This window comes from Thunnus thynnus, chromosome 7 (genome assembly GCF_963924715.1).
Source record: "Thunnus thynnus chromosome 7, fThuThy2.1, whole genome shotgun sequence".
NCBI lineage: Eukaryota > Metazoa > Chordata > Actinopteri > Scombriformes > Scombridae > Thunnus > Thunnus thynnus.
The window spans coordinates 17,349,582-17,369,255 of record NC_089523.1 but is presented as its reverse complement, the minus strand read 5'-3'; the positions used below and the strand labels follow the sequence as shown (position 1 = coordinate 17,369,255).

Here is a 19,674-nt window from a genome sequence, read left to right as displayed (position 1 = left end):
ATCTTTTGTTACAACATTAATTTGTTTTCTTTTTAAAAACTATATTGTGAAATTGATTAACAAATTTCTCATCATTTTGGTATTAATGAATGTATTTCTAAGTAATTTTAAATTTTTTACTGGTTATTTTGTTATTTGTGAATCCTTATTTTAATATTTCTTGGCATTTTTATGCCTTTAATAGAAAGTGACAGTACAGAGATGACAGCAATAAAGGTCCCCATCCAGACTTTAACTGCAGATGTTGCAAGTCATGGTTGGCGACTTAACCTTTAAGGAACCATATTTTTTAAATTTGATCTACAGCATTAATTGAATGGTTGATTTACTCAGTAGCAAATCTGTATTCCTCTCTACCAAATTAAATATGAATCAGTTAACAGGTTTATTTAGTCGCTTCCTTTACTGAATCACCATCAAAATAATTGCAAATTCTGCCTGAACAACATTTCAATTACAGTAAATATGTAATATAATAGTAATATATAAAGGATAGCTTTGTAACTATTTCCAAGAGCTTTAGAGTGTAGAAAAACACAAAAACACAAAATATTACAGGATATTTTCTGCTTAAGTACCTTACTATGACTAACCTACTTTTGGCTTTTCATGTCATTGTATGTGAACGGATTAAATTCAACCTTCTATGGTTTTGATAACTTTGCTTTTATCTGTGAGCGAGTGTATTATTGTGTATTTGATCTGGCTTAATAAATACACTGTATCTTCAGTTATTGGCTCTACTGTGATGTGGATGCAGCATAAAAAAAGTTCTCATATTGTTCACGCTGGTTTCTAATACTAAAAATTAGGCTGAGGATGATGATAATGAGGATGATCGGTGGTGCCATGGCAACAGTGTAGTAAGATGGTCGCCACAGTAGATGGCAGCAGAGACACTGTGGTCCTCTAGCTTGCTCCACATGAAGAATCATCTTCTGGTGTAAAAAGTTTGAATTTTTGTTTGTTCTTCAGTCTTTATGTTTTCTTGTTCTACATTAATTATCCTGATAAAAGAGATGAACGATCTTATAAACCACCTGCAGACTTTATATAGCAGGAATTATTTTAGCATGCTGAGTTTCAACAACTGCTGTTTATCTCAAAGAAATTCTTATATAATACTTTTGTACGTAATTTTGTAATGTTTGTAATGTACTTTTGTTTGACTGTGGTAAATTACCAAACATTGTGTCTGGGAAATAATAATATTTGAGAAGACACAGTATTAATTTAAAGTATTGAACTTAACTATTGAGTCAACATCAAGTAAAACCACCATTTTAGAATAAATGATTTTCATTTGATCAGTAAAATAATAATATACAGATAAAAAAAACAACATAATGCCATCAGGATACCTTATTTATAGAATATATTTACTTGTTTTATATTCATTTCATATTGTCTATGAAATTCTCTTTGTACTGGTTTTGTTTTTGAATAATTTTCACTGTTTCAAAAATCTTTTGTCTGCTCATCATATATAAATTTGTTTACCATACTGTTAACTTTCTCTCTTCAGTGTACTCTTTCATTCTTTTGTGAAAAAACAAACAATGTACATCAAGATTTCGAAAAACAATCCCATATTTATTGCAGTGATGGAATTTCAGCTGTCAAAACTTTACATACTTTTTAAAATTTTATACTTACAACATTTATCGTAATTAAAGTATACACAGTGTTCAGTACTACGGAGTACGTACTGGATATCAAAATTGGTATCTGACTTGTGACTTCTGGCTATGTATGTTTTCTGACACTTCTCAAAATGGCTATTTCTTTAAAAAATACTCCTGACGTAGTAGTTCTATGAACATGAAAACATTAAACAAATGACACGTTCACAATGACAAAGTACACATCTCTGTTTGTCATTCACCTCAACGATGACCACAGAAGGAGGACTGAATCATTCAGATGTGTGCTACTTGAAATGTAATCGATAAGAAACTTCAGGAGTAAGAAATGTAATGATATTCCTATACAAACTATATAAATATACATCTGAATTGATTATTTATTATTTAACTCTTTAGCATAACGTCATTTTTCTCTTTGTCTCATGGCTGGTTTCCGCCTCGTCTGCTTCCTCAGAGATTCAGTAAAGACAAACAAAACTCACTGGTCCCTTTTTACTCTTATGACTATTAATGGCTATCAAAACACACAAAATGTAACTGAATCAACACCCGCCTGACAAACAAGTGGAACCCACATATACAGACTGAAATCAACAGTATGTACAGACACTGCCCACACACTCACTCACATGCAAACCGATGATACCACTGGCAGAATGTGATGTTCCTGCAAAGACGGTGAGGCAAAGAGCTGAATAAGTGAATGGAAATACATGGAGCTAACAGAAATGAGACAAGTGTGTGTGTGTGTGTGTGTGTGTGTGTGTGTGTGTGTGTGTGTGTGTGTGTGTGTATTTACTGCCAGTGATTTGTCCATCAGTTCATCTGTTTCTCCTGAAGTGGTAACATGGAAAATGTCTAGAACAGCGGGGGGAAGTACAAGGTGGAGGGTGCTGGTCTTTCTATGGCCCCCCACTGTAGGAATAGTCTGCCTTGTTGTGCATCACCAGCTTGTTGTCCACAAAGTAGAAGCTGTCAGACTGCGTCTCATAAGGGTGCAGGATCATCTCACGCACTAGAGAGAAAAAAAGACACATAGTTCAGGATTTGGGTCTCCTGATGTGGGTGTATTTGTCTGTTCTGATTGCTTCTGCGCGTCTGTGTATCGTGTGTTTATCCACTTACTTATTTCCTCGGACAGTGCGGGGAACTCGTAGATGTGCTCGCATGTGTTCTTGCTGCTGGGCATGCAGAAGCCAAACTCGAAATCAAAGCTCTTGAGCAGCTGGTCGCGGAAGTAGTGTCTCTCAATCATACGAAAGTTGTTGATGGGTGTGTCACCGACTGTAAACTCCACTCTGCAGAGACACAGACAGAAAATAAATGTACCAACCTGGAAGCGAATGAAAATACAAAACATTTCTGTGATTCTGGCTTCTTACAACTTGGGTCCAATGTGGCAAGAAACACAAGCACTCAGTCGATCATACAGGTTTTAAACCAGCCGACAGATTAGGCAGATTATCTAAAACCACCTTTGGTCTAGACTCTGGCACCTTAAAAGCCATTTCTTTTCTTTGGCTTTTTCTTGATTTTGTAACTCTTACTTTCTGTTCTTATTTCTCAGTGTTTTATACATTGTCTTCTCTGTCTCTTCTATAACTCTTTCTTCTTCCATCTTCTGTTATAGAAAGTGCTGTATACATAAAGTTGCTTGCACTTTATTTGCAGGTAAAGTCTTAGTGCACCGCAATTTTGCTACAAATCCCTCATTGTACAAGAAAACTGCGTGCACACACAACTATATCAAGTATTGTAAGTCAAAGATGAACCTGGAGGTCAGTCTGTAAACTCTGATTAATGTTTACAACGACCATTTTTTACTGCTCTGCTTTGTCTCCAAATAAGTTTGGTTTATGTGGGATTTTGTTTAAAACCTGTCTGATTGTCTGACTACTTGACTTTCTTGCCCTGTCAGCCCTCTTTTTAACGATGTTGCCACATTCTCAGATCTCAGAAATTAACTTGATGAGCACAAAGTAATCGTATCTGATAGAAATAATGGTCAAAATGACGATAATAGGACCCAAGTTGAAAAAAAAATGGAATTATCCTTTAATATCAACACACATCAGCACTCTTTTCTTCCATAAAACATCAACCCTCCACCGTTATATGGTGCACAAAACACATGTTAAATAGACATTGATGTTTTTAATTAAACCAAGATTATCTAGATGAATTAGCTGTTGGATTGGACTGAAATCTGCAGTCAGTCACAGAGCAGGAGTCTGATGGACACCACTCAGGAGCATTGACAGCTATTTGGTGCCTGACTCAGCAGGTGGGTTGTTCTGTATGTTCACACTAATCATCCTCAGCCTGTTGCCCACACTAAAGCCCACACACCTCCTACATCCGGTGTGAGTCCTCTGTCAGAGCAGCAGGGTTGGAACGGACGTTATTGCATCATTAGGCTTTTCCAAGGACAGGACACATGTCTCTCTCTCTGTCTGTCTCTCTTTCTCTCTCTCTCTCACACACACAGTCTTTCTTTATTTCCCCCGAATCTCCATTTCTTCATTTCAAATAGACACATAAAACACACACTGAACAGTGACTTACGTGGCTCCAACCTGCCGCAACTGCAGGAAGGCTGGGGTGAACTGGTATCGGACAAATCGTCCGGCGTTGGGGTCGCACTGCTTTTTGCCTCCCGCTAAAGCAATGACATTCGAAAGAAAAGAAGTGAAAAAATTTGCCAAGATGTTGAATTCAAACTTCAAACTCCAACACAGTGATACAAATGCTACAATGTTAAGTACCAGACTACAGAAAATACAAATTACAACATTTTCTATTCTCGCATAGTCATGGGGAGAAAGAAAATATCATACATCAAAAATGAAATTTAAGAATACCATCAAATACCCCTTTAAAGACCACTATAGAAAGAGGGTTAGGAAACATGACTCAATCTGAATAATATATTCCAGGATGTGTACATGTATGTCATAATCTGGTATCTAGTTTCTGAGGTGGTGAGCTGACCTGGTGTTGGAGGTTTGGTGATCTCAAACAGGACTGTCCCTGTTTCCATGTCACGGATCTTAAACCTAGTGAAGTCGATCATGTGGACATTTTCTTCTGGAGAACAAAGGTAATCTAAAAACGGCGAAAGAAAAAAAAAGCCTTTTAGACAATATCAACATAAATACTGCAAAACACTGTATTTTTTGTACTTTTCATGATATCACTGTGAATAAAGTAAACCTTTTATGTCAGTCTTTCTCTGCAAAGATAGAGTAATATCTGTTGTCAGGTGCATGACTGTCTTTCTACTGATGCTCATCAGTGTGGCAACAAGAAGGCAAAGAAGATGTTTTTTTAATACATCTTATTCTGTCCTGAAATATGACAGCAACAATAACCACAAACTTTTAAATTACCTCCATGTTTTGTCCAGAGGCTGCTGGAAGAAAGCAAGCCAACTACCCTGAGCAGGGTGACAGATTTGGCCGTGCTTGCACTATGTGTGTGTGTGTGTGTGTGTGTGTGTGTGAGAGACACTCTCCTCCCAACGGAGCAGGATTAGACCTAAGAGGCTTATTGTGTTTTACCATCACATGGACTGACCGGTTGGGAAATACACACACACACACACATACACACACTTAGACACACACACACACATGCACACACCTACTATCTCATTAGGGTTATGGTAGAGGCAGTTATTACTGGCAGTCTATATTGCATAAGGTTGACAAGTCCTTCTCATTCATGATTTCATACAGAAAAGACAGCGAAGGGGTAGCAGCAGAGGTCATAAGTTGCACTCAATTTTTTACCAAGATAAACACACCAGAAAAAATCTACACACACAAACTCACACAGTTGCACTTCCGAGGGTTAGTGAGCAGATGGGCCACACAGGCTTTAGCCACCTGCTTGCGGATATTTATAGACCTTTTCATAAAGAACAGCACAGTATACCTGACACCTCGGCTAAAAATGTTCTTCTTGTGAAACAGGACTATTTAGAGCTTTCTATTCACAGAAATACAGTAGACTGCATATGTTGCTGATGTTAAGCCAGGTGAATATCACAGATTTCATGTGATGATAAGTAACACTTCTTGTGACTCCATTCAGATGTCCTCTTTAATAAAAGCTGACAGTGAAACTACAGAAAAGAAGACAGAGAGCTTGTTGTGACATCTCTCAGTTATCGGTTGATCCCATGCAGAGAAAGTCATTGACTAATTTGATAAAGTCGATGCAAAAATGTTTTTTTTTTTTTTTACAGAAGTGGTGAGTCAGACTGCACCATTGTCAAACAACAGGCATCACATGACAAACCTAATAAAGCAGAGCATGTGAGAGTGTGCTGTGCATATACAGTTTTAGTTGATCTTGTGACATGTTAATTATGAAATATACAGATTTCAGCTCAATTCGGATCAATTCATTACTGGTTTGACTCTGCACATGAGATTTGTTGACAATAAGAAAAATATAGAAGATTGCCTGCCTCATGTGCAACTTGTGACTAATAGTCTAGATTAAAACTCTATAATGCTACTATTCACATCAACAGTCGTACATATCATCACCCTCATCCCCGCCATTATTATTATCAATTATCCTTTTGGCTAACGCTGACACATTTACGGTGATGTTGTTTAATGTGCATTGTCACTGTCAAAGACAAAGAAAAACAAAGAAATAAATCCTCAACAATATTCATGCTGGTTCATACTGGTATATGTATAAATCATGTCTGCAGGTATACAAATCAGTTCAAAGATACTTTCTTTATGAATTCTACATTACAGCCTTCAACAAACTACTTTAAGTGGCCTTCAGAGTATAAAAAAATGGTTTAAAAATGGAACTTATGTGAAACAGTCAACTCTTTCATCTGGTTATGTCCACTTTTTGACTTGTGTAATCATTGTTTTCATGTCTTTCGATCGTCACTGATGCTGAAATACTTTGTTAATTTCCACATTTTTTCCACAATTATGCAGCCTCACTATTACTCACATGAAACCACATTTAATGACATGCATCCTCCCCCTCAAAATAATAATGAATAATTCAGTAGCTCCGGTTATTAACAATAAACAACCACGTGTTGACTGATTACGTGTTTAGAAACATGTCAGGGACTAATGGACCATTCATAAATACAAGTGTGTAAATGCCAGGAGGAGACATGTTTTCATGAATCAACATGTGTGCATGTACAGTACATGTATGCAGAGTATGATACTGTATGTATATCTTGCATTTAAATGGCTTCTTGTGCACATGGCAGACTGATCTCGGCTCATCTCTGGTGACAACTTCATGTCAACAAACTGTAGATGTGAGTGGAGCGTTGCCATGGCAAACATCACATGCTCACTAGAAGACTGATCTGGATATTTCCATGTAAAGCTGCTCTTGCTCAAAAAAGTCCCTTTATATTGCTTTCCAAAATACTATAAGAGGGTTAGCGAGAGGCTGTTTGATGCAGTGCCCTCTAGTGCCAGTTCATTTGATGTGAGGGGCTTATCTGCTCTGAGAATATTACTGTAAGCCTACTGTTAGTCTGGGACTGTGTTACTTCAGTGAAGCAAAACTTCCATCACTGGCCTGATGGAAAGTAATCATAGAGAGTTTGAGAAATAAGTCAAATCATCGTGACTAGAACATAAGCTACCATTAATCATAAAGTGTATCAAATACTGTAATACCATCTCTACTCTAATACCTTCTTCAGCATACAGCTTTGATGTTTAGCACTTCTGCTAATACTATTAAAATCAAGGCTGGGTTACCAACTGGGCAGTTTGGGGACCAGTCAATTGATTCATTGCAGATTGTTTGATAATACTGTGAAAGCACAATATAATAAGAAACAATAGAAGTGACACCTGATTATTATGTATTTCTTAACAATCTGTCTTGTAGAGGGGCCCTGAGTTAAAATCTAGTTTTACTACGTTGTCAATATTGTGCTTACATGGTACATAATCCTGAGTAAATTTGTGTTTAATGAGGTTACCACAAACTAATTATTAAACAATTTATACACAGTGCACAATCAGAGACAATCAGAGAAAACAGGGAATCACTAGGTGGTTTATTTTTGCCCCCAAGAGTGTTAATCTGTCTCTGCTAAAAATATATGCAGTCACAATGCTATGACAGTGTTTGCAACATAACTTATACCCAATAATATTTTCAAGGCTCCTTTTTAAAAACCAGTAAATTAATGTACATGAGGCTCTTAGGCCGAGTCATTGACATTTAGAGTAGTGCTGTTTTTAGAATTAGCCAGAGGTCTTTGTCACTGTGTTAGAAACTGGACACGAAATGGAAATAAAGCTTCAATAAAGTATCACATAATGAGGTGTGTTCAAGCTATAAATGCTATAAATGCAGCCTCAGCATGATATTCAGAGTAGAGCTGGGAAATATAATATTGTGTGAGATTTTTGTTAATTGTAAAATGCTTATACAGATTAAATTCATCCTCACATATTGTCCTCACATTAAAAAACACAATACACTGTATTTGATACAATTTTCCAAAATGTTTTAATAGAATGAAATTAATTAATTATGCATCATCTCCACGTTAGTAATTATTTTATTTCTCAAAAAATTGTGTAAATATCTTCTGAAACCATAATTTTTCACCCCCTAATCATCTACTATATCACTATAACAATTACTGGTAAAATATATATTTGTCTACTAGTCTTAATTTCAGTAAGATTGCCAAAATGAGTGTTCCTACTGAACTGATCATTTCTGATAAAAACGGGACTGAATACTCTGACTGCATCTCTGACTGTAGCTGTTATCAAGCTGTTCTCTTCGTGGGCAGATGACCGATCAATGCATTTTGTGAATCAGAGATGGCTGCCTGCCAAACCTGCTGAATAAGACAGATGCGGCATTTCATCTGATCAATGAAGCCACCCTGTGAGTGTGAGAATTCACACGTGACGATGTCATGTGAAACTCAGAGCTCGTCACCAAGTCCGCAACACACTTTGATTTCAGACTTCACAGCCTCTACACACAGAACAGCTTGACTGATGATGGCCGACTCTGCTGCCTTTCAGAGATTTGGAGGAGTAGTAATAAAAAAATCAGCCTCTTTTTTCAGATGCTCACTGTTTAGTGACAATAAAATGAGATGTGAGCTGCCGGGAGAGAAAAGGAACATAATACACAAACTGAATGATGAGAGTCATTTTCAGTTTCAATAAGATAGAGAGGGCCAGAGAGAAACAAGGAGAAAATGATACCGACAGAGGACACAGAGAGACTGAGGATAATGTGCTTTTGAGGAGAAAAAATGGCAAAGACGTCTTGAATATCTGAATGAATGCAGTTTGTTACAGTCTTTTTTATGACTAAGCAGGGCCCTGTTTCACAGTAATAACAGATGCCTAGGCGTGCACTTGAGGATATTTAGAAGAATAAAATGTTACTTTTCTTAATTTAGGCAAAAAAGTCTCATTTATCAAAGAGTGGGTGTTAAATTGGTTTCTGAAAACACAGAGTTGAGAGAAAATCCACCAAACAGGTTGATAATTGTTGATTATTTATGAATGGCCCAAAAACAATCCAGCTCTCTCAAAATTACTCTCAAACTTTTTGTGAGAGTAATTAAATAATATGATTAGAAATGAATGATAATTTTCAGTACTTGGCAATCTATAATGAATGTAGCCCACTGGAAAATTGGTACACAGTGAGCGTAAACAGTTGCATGCTGGAGGAAAGTGGGTGAAGGAATGAAGAAAGAAAGCACTACAGAGGCAGGACCAAAACATAAGGAAACATGTCTGCAAATATGAATATTAAAGGAGTAATTTTAATAATTTTGGGAATTATGTGTATTCGCTGTCTTGTCATGACTTAGAGAAAATCAATAACACTGTCATGTCTGTACGGTAAATTTGTTGCTGGAGCTCTCTGGACTGACTGCACTCAGTGGGCGACACCTTCAGTTGACCAATCACTGATCTGCACTGTTTGACCAGAGAATTACTTCTCCTTTGTCTTTATTCTAAACAATTCAACTTGTCTCGACTATTTAAGTTGTTTTAAAAAAATTTTTACAATTTACAATAGTGAGTTTATTCCAGTGTGTTTTTTCCCAGTTTGACTTCATTTTCTCTACTTTCATTTGTATAGGCCTATATATGGTTGTGTTGTTACGACACAGATATGTAAATTAGCACATGACTTCATCTAGCAACAACCAGTGACTTTTCGAGCTGGCTTTTCCACTGAAAATAATCTGCACATAACCCTCCCTTACACCACAACATTTTTTTTTACTAATTTTTACACTTAAGTTTTTGTACATATTAGACAAATGAGATATAATGTGTACACTTGTGAGCTTTGGAGGTGCAGTTAGACAGATTTTGTTACTTTCAGATGGAGTCAGACCAGCGGTTTGCCAGTGTTTCCAGGCTAAGCTAAGCTAACTGACTGCTGGCTGTAATGTAGATTCATATTAAAACATTGCATTTTCCTACTGCATGAATCATCTTGTATTGAAATTATGAGGGAAAAACTACTGTTCCAGTCCAATATTCCAAAAAGCACCATGATATACATGTTTCATACCTCAGTTCTTTCCTTTTTCTTCATTTTTCACACACACACACACACACACACACACACACACACACACACACACACACACACACACACACACACAAACATATGAAGTGCTCCACTTCACTTCCTTCAACACTGTCACCTAGCAACCCTCCTTCTGATAGTGTGCCAGCTCGATTAGCCTGTCTTTTTCCTTCCCCTCATCCACCTGGCTGCTCCGCAACAACAAGGTGCAGCAGCAAATCAAAGGAGAGTATCTCCGTTTAGGCATCAGTGGTATGCAAATGAAATGTTCCACGTCTGGGATCTGATGAAGGTTTACCTGAGACCCCATCCTATGGAGGGCTTTCTCTTGCCTGATTTCATAACCCTGAAGCACAGCAAGAATCAGGAATTGAAACAGACTGATTTAATGCAGAATATTAAGATGTGTGTCAACATTGACTTCAATTACAATATGAAGTGCGATATGTTATGATTTATTGTCCCTTTGGGGAAATGTCATTAACTCTCAGCGCAGGTGATCTGCCATAATTACACCCTAGTCTTTCTAAACTTGCTTGGAGGAGGAATTTACAATGTTTTACTTTTCAAAGGTAATTTTCATACACCTTTTTTTCTGTTTTTAGCCTTGCAAAGTATTTTTCTGTGTGGTCTCTATTCATCAATCTCATCTATGCTAACATTAGTCACGGACCAACAGCATATTCTTGTTAAACATAATAATTTGGACTCTGGACCGAAAAGATTTGGCAGCAGCCTCTCAAAACAGAGTAAAATTAGCACCAAGTCTTGAGTCATGCTGTGTTCCTGTGTTCAGATACACAGGGCCCGTCTGACACCGAAGTGGCATTCAAACAAGAGTGAGCGAGCTGCCACTTATAGCTCTTTAATCCCCAAGATTAGCCTGGAGTTACAGACTTTCAGCCACAGGGATTGACTTCACATGCCTTATTCATTCCATTTGACTCTGTGGTTTCCGATCAGTGCTGAGACACTGTGTTGAATTCATCCCAGAACACGAGGAAGAACAATGGAGACATGTTTACCTGTCTTCACGTTAAGATAATCTATACCCGCAGCCAACTAGTGACATTAGCACGGCACCTTGATGTTCACATCATTATGTACAGTGCACCTGAGTATGGCAGGCAGGCTGCAGCAGGCTGTTTCATGTCTCTCAGTTAGCAGCACCTGTAGGCAAACTTGCAAACGGTGAGGTTCATGGAGAGGTTGCATTCTGAGCAGCTGAATGCAGATGAGATTCTTTTCTCTTATCTTTCTCCTGCCCGAATCACAGAGTGAAAAAAAAAAAAAAATCTTCTGTGAGACGGTTTTATCAGGACACATATTGTGATCTAAGCTCTCTGGGTGAGAATGACAATGAACCATGAAGCTGGAAAAACAACAACATAAAAAATTTAAAAAAAACAAAAACAAAACAGTTATAGCAAACTACATTTTGGAAAATACACTTATTTGCTTTCTTGCTGAGAGATTGACACCACTCTTGTGTCTATTGGTTAAATATAAGGCTACAGCCAGCGGCTGGTTAGCTTAGCTTAGCTTAAAGACTTGAAACAGAGGGAAACGGCTAGCCTGACTGTCCGAAGGTAACAAAATCTGCTGACCAGCACCTTTCACCACTTTCCCAATTATTAAACAAACGACATGCATGTTAATTAGTGAGCTAGCTGTTTCCTCCTGTCTCCAGTCTAAGCAAAGTTTTGCAAATAAATGTACTGTATTTCCCAAACTGGAAAGTCACGATTGCAAAATTACAAATAAAAGGACACATTTGTGTTCAAATACATGTAAAAAGAATCAAGCTCAATGGGTTATGTGATGGTCAGACTGCAGTTAAAAGCTGGAAATGTGCAGCATGAATCAGTAGCTCAATAGGCAGTGTCTGTTCTTCAGGTAAACCACATGATACCACTTCATTACTGAGTGTGATCTAACCTCTCTCTCCCCAGGAACACACATACACACGCACATCCTGACCACTCTGTCACATTTAGGCTCAGGCTTTGAGAGGAACCTGGATGGACGCTAATGATTTGTCTGTCTTCCTGCCTCCACTTTTCCCCCTCCTCTTCCTCTCTAAGGGCATGAACTAAGAAGACCAAAAGCCTTGTGGACAGTGACAGTTTGTAGCCGACGTTTTGAGAAAGAAGCTAAAAGGCTTTCAGGCATCGAGCAGCAGGAAATGTAACACTGATTCTTTTAAAGGATTGTTGTTTTTGCATTTGAGTTATGAATTAATTATGAATGAAATTGCCGAAGAAGAAAAAAAATGCTGCATCTACAGTAAAATACATTACATGTGATAATGTTTGGGAATTAAACCTCATATAGGATTTATATGCAAAAGTCACAATGGAAGCAAATGTGTGATTCAAGCTGTCAAGTTACCAGAAGCAACTACAGCATTACAGCTGCTCTCATGTCACAACCAGGAGCCCCAAAGTCAGTAAAGGCAATGCTAAGATTTAAAAAAGTTATTTTATTATATTTAAACACTGACATGCATCTCCAAATTGAGGTATTTAGGATTATTCACCTCTTACCGCTAGTAAGAGTGCCTTCAGGGTTGCTTTGCATGCTGGTCTGACCTGATAGAGGCAGCTGAATAAAAATGGAGAGTTAGGATTAAAGAGTGGGACCTCAAAACTGAGCTTCAACCAGCCAGAAATATCAGCATGAGCCAGTCATCACTAGTCACTATCAAATTCTGATACGCTGATTTTACACTATAGGACAGTACTCTCTTACCTAACCCCTAACCCCTTAACATAATGAAATATTGAGTTAATGTGATCCTGAGTCTGACAATAACCTCCTAATTCAAAGAGTGAGTGAAGTTCATCAGATTGTGTTGATTACCGATGTGGACGCAACGAGCCGCCTCTCTTCATGTCAGATCACTATGAAAGAGTAACCTTGTGACAGCTGCACATGGGAGATTAAGAACCGGCTGCACCAATCAATTTTAATTAAAGCTGTATCCATTGTGTTGGCAGACATCACAGAGTGGAGATCCCGCCTGACGTAGATAAAGCACTGCTCTGTGTCCCAGACTCATTAATGCCAAATAATTGATCGCCCATTAGTGTAAAAGGAACCGGACTGTTCCGAGTAAATCATCTGGACGAGGTAAAATGACACACAGATGTAGATCCTTTGAGTCAAAAATACCTGCAGTGCAACAGTGGATCTGGTGCGGTAGAGCTCCTACATCTCATTACATAATAATTCCAGTTTTGTTTTTACTTTGTGAAGGTATCTTTCTGCGTTTTTCACCTGGACATGATGTATTCATGTGAATTATCTTGGTACTGCTGTTGAAATGTGCTCACTTATTTAGGAAGTAAATGTTATTGAGATCTAGTGAGACCACAAGAGGTTAAAATTATTGGAATTTCTGATTGATTGAGAGAGAAAATATTTTAGGATTCTTACTACGAGATTTGTTAACATCAGATAGCAGCTTAAGGTCAGGTATAGAACAAAACATAAATTGTTGTCATCACAGTTCATTTGATATTGATGGAAATTTACTTTAGTGTTAGCTTGTCAGATCATCAAGCTGCATCTGAAACCCCTTCCCCCCACAAACACTACACAGGGGGGCTGCAGCCGACCAGGTTGTGAGGTGTCTTTTTTATATTCTTCACACAACCACCTCGGTCATTTTTTATGTGCCGAGCTGACCATGGATGCCTTTGATGAACAAAGTGCACGGTTATCCAAATTTGACAGACTTGATACCATACCTTGAGGGAATTTGGAACAGCTATAAGCACTTCTACCTTTAGACGTGGTCAGACAACAAATTGTATGGACTATTTTGTTTCAAGCAAACTCCGACCTTGACACTTGTCTTATCTTGTTTAGAAGCTGAACACACCATTCATCCTTGTACGGTAAGCCCTAGTGACTATATCAAAAACAGAATAACAGGACCAGACAGCCTTGGCTACAACTTTTTCAGAGGTGAAGGTAAGCCAATATGTCTGTTGAACTGGTTATCAATTTATGAGGTTCATGTTAGCTCGATCTCATCCCCTTCTCTCCCCCTTCATCTACATTTATGATGAGCTGGGCTGGTAATATGGGGCTCTTGGGGTTCTATGATCCAGCTGAGCTATTTAATTAAACAGGTGCATTTTTCTATATACTGAGAAGTTACATTTTGTCTTTTAAACATGATTGGGTGATTTCTAGTGCAATGCATGCAACCTACTAGGACAGAGGCCAACGCACAAGGCCGATATCATGGAGGGGGCTAGTCCAAAAATAATAAAATTTGGATTCAAGGATTCTGTTGTCGATGATGGCAGTGAGAAGAGAACAGCGGTTTACAAGGTCTGCAACTCAAAAATCAGTGACATGACTACCACAACATCCAACTTCATCCATCACTGCAAAACCCATAAAGAGAGGTACATGAATGTGTCTCTTTAGCTAACCTATTAGCTGGTCAAATGTTAGCTAGAAAACTAGCGTTAAAGTTACTGCAAGGAACTTTCGTTTTCTGTGGATTTTAGCTGCCCCTGTGGACAAAAGTGGTAGTGTTTTCCCGGAATGAAGACTGCATTTCCCAGGAGCACCACCACCTCATGTCGTAAAGATCGCTAGCTCAGTTAGCATGCATTTATTTTGGAAGTGAGTGAAAGAAAGACGCTACTTATTATTACTATTTTTCTTTTTTAAACACAGCTGTTTGCAGGATGCATAGCTAACTAGCTAACTTGACTTGTGACTTGCTTGAATTATAGCAGGAACTTGACTTGACTTGCTTGATTCTCACCACAGTAACTTGGAACTTGTTCGAGACTTGAAGGTTAAATGCGCAGTGTGTAATTTCTGCCGCTAGGGGTCTCTCAATCAAAACAATAACAAAAGACAAGGTTTGATGAGGTTCTGAAGTAGTGTGGGATCATGAGAGTTATTGTCTTCATTATTAAACAACCAGCTTCTCTGGGATAGGATTACTTCAGTTTTCATCATTCAGCATGTTTTTACTGGGAGCCAAATTATCCGCAGAGGTCTCCTCCTCTCCAAAACAAACAGACCCGGTGATTAAAACAGGTAAAAACACTGAATAAAGCAGTTTCATGTAAAAAATCAGTGTTTCTCCGATTCTGTTCGGCAGACACAGGACGTAAGGAAGGGCTGTGAGCCGAGCTGCTGCTAACATTTGTTCAGCTTGTTTCTCTGATAACTTAAGATCTAGACATTCAGCAGGTTTTTACCGGGAGCCGAATTATCTGCAGAGGTCTCCTCCTCTCCAAAAACAAATGTACAAGGGGATTAAAAACGGTAAAAACACTGACTAAAGTAGTTTCACGTTAAAAATCAGTGTTTCTCTGTCGCTGTTCGGTGGGCACAGGACGTCTGGGAGGAGCTGCTAGCCGAGCTGTTGCTAACTCCAGACGTCCGATGACTAAAATCCTTCATCCCATTAAAAGATTAGTTAAAAACAACCAAGATCTAAAAGGTTTATCTTAAAAATGTGGCTTAAAACTGAATTTAAGTCAATTTATGACAGTTTCTGGCGGATAACCACAGCGCTGATGTATTATCTTGTATGCGTATACTCTTTGGTAAAGGGGATATGATGCCATTGACAGGCGAACAAATGAAACGGACCGTTACCTTGATTAAAATTACAGATTTCTCTGGGTTTTGAAAATTGTTGGAAACATTTGGGATAATGTTAGTACACAACTGAAAAAAATATAACATAGGTCTAGTCGTTTTTAGACATTTTAATGTGGAATAGTTACATATTATAGCTTTAAGACTTGAGACTTGCTTGTGACTTGCACATGTGTGACTTACTCCTACCTCTGCTAAAGAGCATTTTCACTTAGAGGCACAATTTTCACTTTTTTTTCCAACAGGAAATTCTCCCTCTCTTGCTTTGACTACTCTCTCCAGCACACAGAGGCACAATTAGACATGGTGGATTGAAAGAAAGTCTGTACAAGAGAGAAGAAAATAACATTTTCACTACAAAAGGATGCCAGAAATACACTGATAAACCAATTATATATATTAAACAGGGAAAGTTGTGTGTTCAATGTTACCATGAATCATCCTATTTCACACTTTTGTCCATCAGTAATTGCTGTAATTCTTGTTATTATCTATTTATTTGGCAACAGCAGTATTCCTGTTTATGTTCTGTCTGCCTGCGTATCATAAATCATCCGTCATGTAAACAGCAAACTGATAGTGTGCCATTTTTCATATCACAGCGGTGCTTCTCTGCTGCCAGGATTATATTTCTCCTCCTCTCTGCCTGTGTGACAATGTGGTGCCGTGTCTTGCTTATCGGCGCTGAACCACCGTGACAGACTGGAGCTGGGCTGCCCCAAAATGGTGGCATTTACTTCCCAAAAGCACAACTGGAAAAGTCATTTACACCACAGGGTGAGGCATTTTCTGCTTCCCTCTTTTCTAGCTGTGATTTTCTTTTTCTTGCAGCAGAAAACGCCTGAATGCCTATGCTTATCTCTGTGGTATAGGTCTTTTGTATGGTCTGTCGTTTTAAAAGGATTTGGGTTTGGGCAGAAATCTTAGGCGTTTTTATGCTCCCATCATTAAACAGGTAACACAGGAGGTGACAGATTTAACATCAGATAAACCCCAATATCATCATATTAAAAGAAATTTCATTTCTGACAGGTTATAAAAACATATTTAACCATCAAATATCAAATTTTAGAGGACATTACACAGATTTTTATCTTTTTTTAACTATTTGCAGCTGTGTAAACTCAGTAAATGAATGACGATGGAACACAGCAACTACATTTTTAATCTGATATCCTCAATGTAAACTCACTCACTTACACTTTGACTCCAGGGTCATTAATTACCTGAGGTGTATCACGCCATTGCAGAATGCTGCGTTACAGCCCTCCTGACATAATCCAGATTACATGTCAGTGGAGAGCGGAGATTACTGCACCATCATGAGTGATTTAGGTATTATCGCACTGACGCAGCCCTGGCATTGCTTTTCCGCTGAGGAAGTACCAAATGAAAGCAGATGTGATGGTCTCAGAGCAGAGAGTTGGTGTTAAAATTTGGGAGGTTTTGTATTTTAGGGGAATTCAGTTTCACACATCAGTTTCTGGTGTAAATAAACCTTTTTACAGTATCATAAAATATAGACAACTTCATTAGATTGTTGTCTTGTATTAGCCAATTTATTAAAAGACCCATTAATCATTTTGAGAGTGAAAACAGGTTCCAATCCAGTGTTTTGACGGTTTTTGGTGGCGTAACCTCACTGTTAACATTTGGTTTATTAATTGTAGCTTAAAAATATTCACATTTTCTTGGCATGTAATGTGGGTTTCCTTCACGTTTGTAGTAATTCATTTTGTTTTAAATTAGGAGTCAGGTCAAGTGTCATCATCATAATCATATTAGTCTTTGACAAAAAAACAGAAAAAAAAATACTGCACACAAAAAATGTCTACTTACCATCTTTTTCCAGAGCTTTCAGTCACATCTAATGGTCTCTAATGATAATTTGTTCACATTCACCGATGAAAACTCGAAAGAAAAAAACTAGTATGTAGACCATGATTTAAAATTTCTTTTAAATGTGTCAAACTAACATTTCTAAGGTCATAAATTTTCATGCTTATCATTAGATTTAACTAACTAAAGGCTTCAGGTATTTGTAGTGGCTCAGCAGTAACCTGCCACCTCCATAAAAAGTATACTATCTTGACTGTGCTTGGACATATGCTTGCTTCACACATACATTTCACACATTCAGTCTAATCTCACTCTCAAACACAGCAGCAGTACTGTAACTGAATGGGCTGAACCATCAGGCTGAAGCATCTTGGTCAGCTTGTGAGGACATGATTTTTATTTGTATCAAATAAGTAATTCAGGTTTTCTTATGACAGTGTATGACATTATGTGGTACTGATGAGATTGATTCACCAAGTTCAAAGTTTGAAATTCTTCCTCTCTGCCTCTCTTCTGTCGATAGCAGCTCAAAAGAAACCACTGGTTGACTAAAACATCCAACACTCTCCTGCTTTCATTACATAAACTGAATATGTTAAACAACAGGCTGATAGTATTACTTATTTGTATTCCTTCCAACTGTCTACTGTCTGTGATGAGCTATAATCAGTGGATCACATCTCCGGCCACCTGTTACCTCAGAGCCACAGGTGTCTTGAGGTGAGGATGTAGTAAGAGCCAGACTTTTTTTTTTTATCAGCAGGATATGGGAGGCACTCACTTTCTCTCTCTCTCTCTCTCTCTCTCTCTCTCTCTCTCTCTCTCTCTCTGTTTTAGTCTCTGCTTACTCTCTACCTACACGCTAAGGATACAGAGGGATGCACATTCATACACAACATGCTGTTTGACTCATTGAGAACAGAGAAGCAGCACTGTCCTTCTGAAGGGCTCTCGGGCAACATATTAAACGTATAACTGCTCACTGGCTGTAACACATATTGGCTAAAAGTGGTAGTTAAAGCCATGGAGAGTCTTTCAGGTGCTCTCAGACAGTCGCTGTCCATGGTATCTATGTGTGATTGCTCGACACAGACCAAAACAACAAATTAACACACGGAATAGGCTTTGTTGAAGTGCAGTATATACACAAATGCAACAGCAGATGGGTTGCACTAATCTCCTCTAACTGTAAGGCTTTAACTACTCTTCTCCATCATGCCAATTACAAAAGCAGGTTACTTACTCTTGGTGATCTTCTGTAACCCAAGCACATCCTCGGGCGATATTACGGTATTTCTGCGCAATTCTTCTTCGGTTGTAACCGGGATCCCCATGTCTGATGAGTTGCAGCCTTGCTGCACTTTCATGTCCAACGAGAAGGGCTTATGTGGCGAGCAACCTGGCAGGGACTGAGGCTTTCTGATGCTCTCGGCTGTCGTCGCCACAGGAGCCGATTGACTTGCGTCGGAGCCTTTAGTTGCGCGCTGACTAATACACCGTACAGCAAACAGGCTCAGTGCTGCTACAAGAATAACTCATTCTCCGTGCCTCCTCCCCTTCTCGATCCGGTAAAAGATAAAAATCAGCCCTTAGCTCCCTCCCTCCCTCCCTCGCTCAAGGCTCATCGGCTCTCTCACAAGCTATTTAATCCAAATCCTGTGGCTTTAAACCGACCACTGGTGCGTGGCTGACAGTCTGCGCTCCTCGTCATCTGCTCATACACCGGTGCGTGCATGGCCGGGCTTTACTCAGGAAGAGTATCTGAGTAGGCTACTCAATGCTCGTTTCTCCATTCAGAGATGAGCTGCTGCCTCCAGGGTAGTTTGTGTCAGAAATAATCTCTTAAAAATATACTGTATATTTTGTGTAGGTTATGGTTTTACCCCTGTTTGGCACTAATTCCGCACATAGGAAGCTGTTATTATAGTTATAGTTACCTTAAAGG

At 38.5% G+C, this 19,674-nt stretch overlaps 1 protein-coding gene across 1 annotated transcript; it reads right to left on the bottom strand.

Annotated features, from left to right (window-relative positions):
* Nucleotides 1-1,572: 1,572 nt before the first annotated feature.
* Nucleotides 1,573-19,308, bottom strand: unc119a1 (unc-119 lipid binding chaperone a1). Its single transcript, XM_067594633.1, has 5 exons — nt 18,973-19,308; nt 4,638-4,751; nt 4,212-4,305; nt 2,772-2,944; nt 1,573-2,661 (listed from the first exon to the last, which is right to left on the bottom strand). The coding sequence occupies exons 1-5, from the start codon at nt 19,094-19,096 to the stop codon at nt 2,549-2,551; spliced, it is 618 nt and encodes a 205-aa protein (XP_067450734.1). The 5' UTR covers nt 19,097-19,308; the 3' UTR covers nt 1,573-2,548.
* Nucleotides 19,309-19,674: the final 366 nt, after the last annotated feature.

Coding starts and splice junctions, on each gene's coding strand:
- unc119a1 (XM_067594633.1), bottom strand. CDS start 19,096: ATGAAAGTGCAGCAAGGCTGCAACTCATCAGACATGGGGATCCCGGTT. Junction 4,306..4,637: donor CACCAAACCTCCAACACCAG/GTCAGCTCACCA, acceptor TCATTGCTTTAG/CGGGAGGCAAAAAGCAGTGC. Junction 2,945..4,211: donor TTGCGGCAGGTTGGAGCCAC/GTAAGTCACTGT, acceptor GTGTCTCTGCAG/AGTGGAGTTTACAGTCGGTG.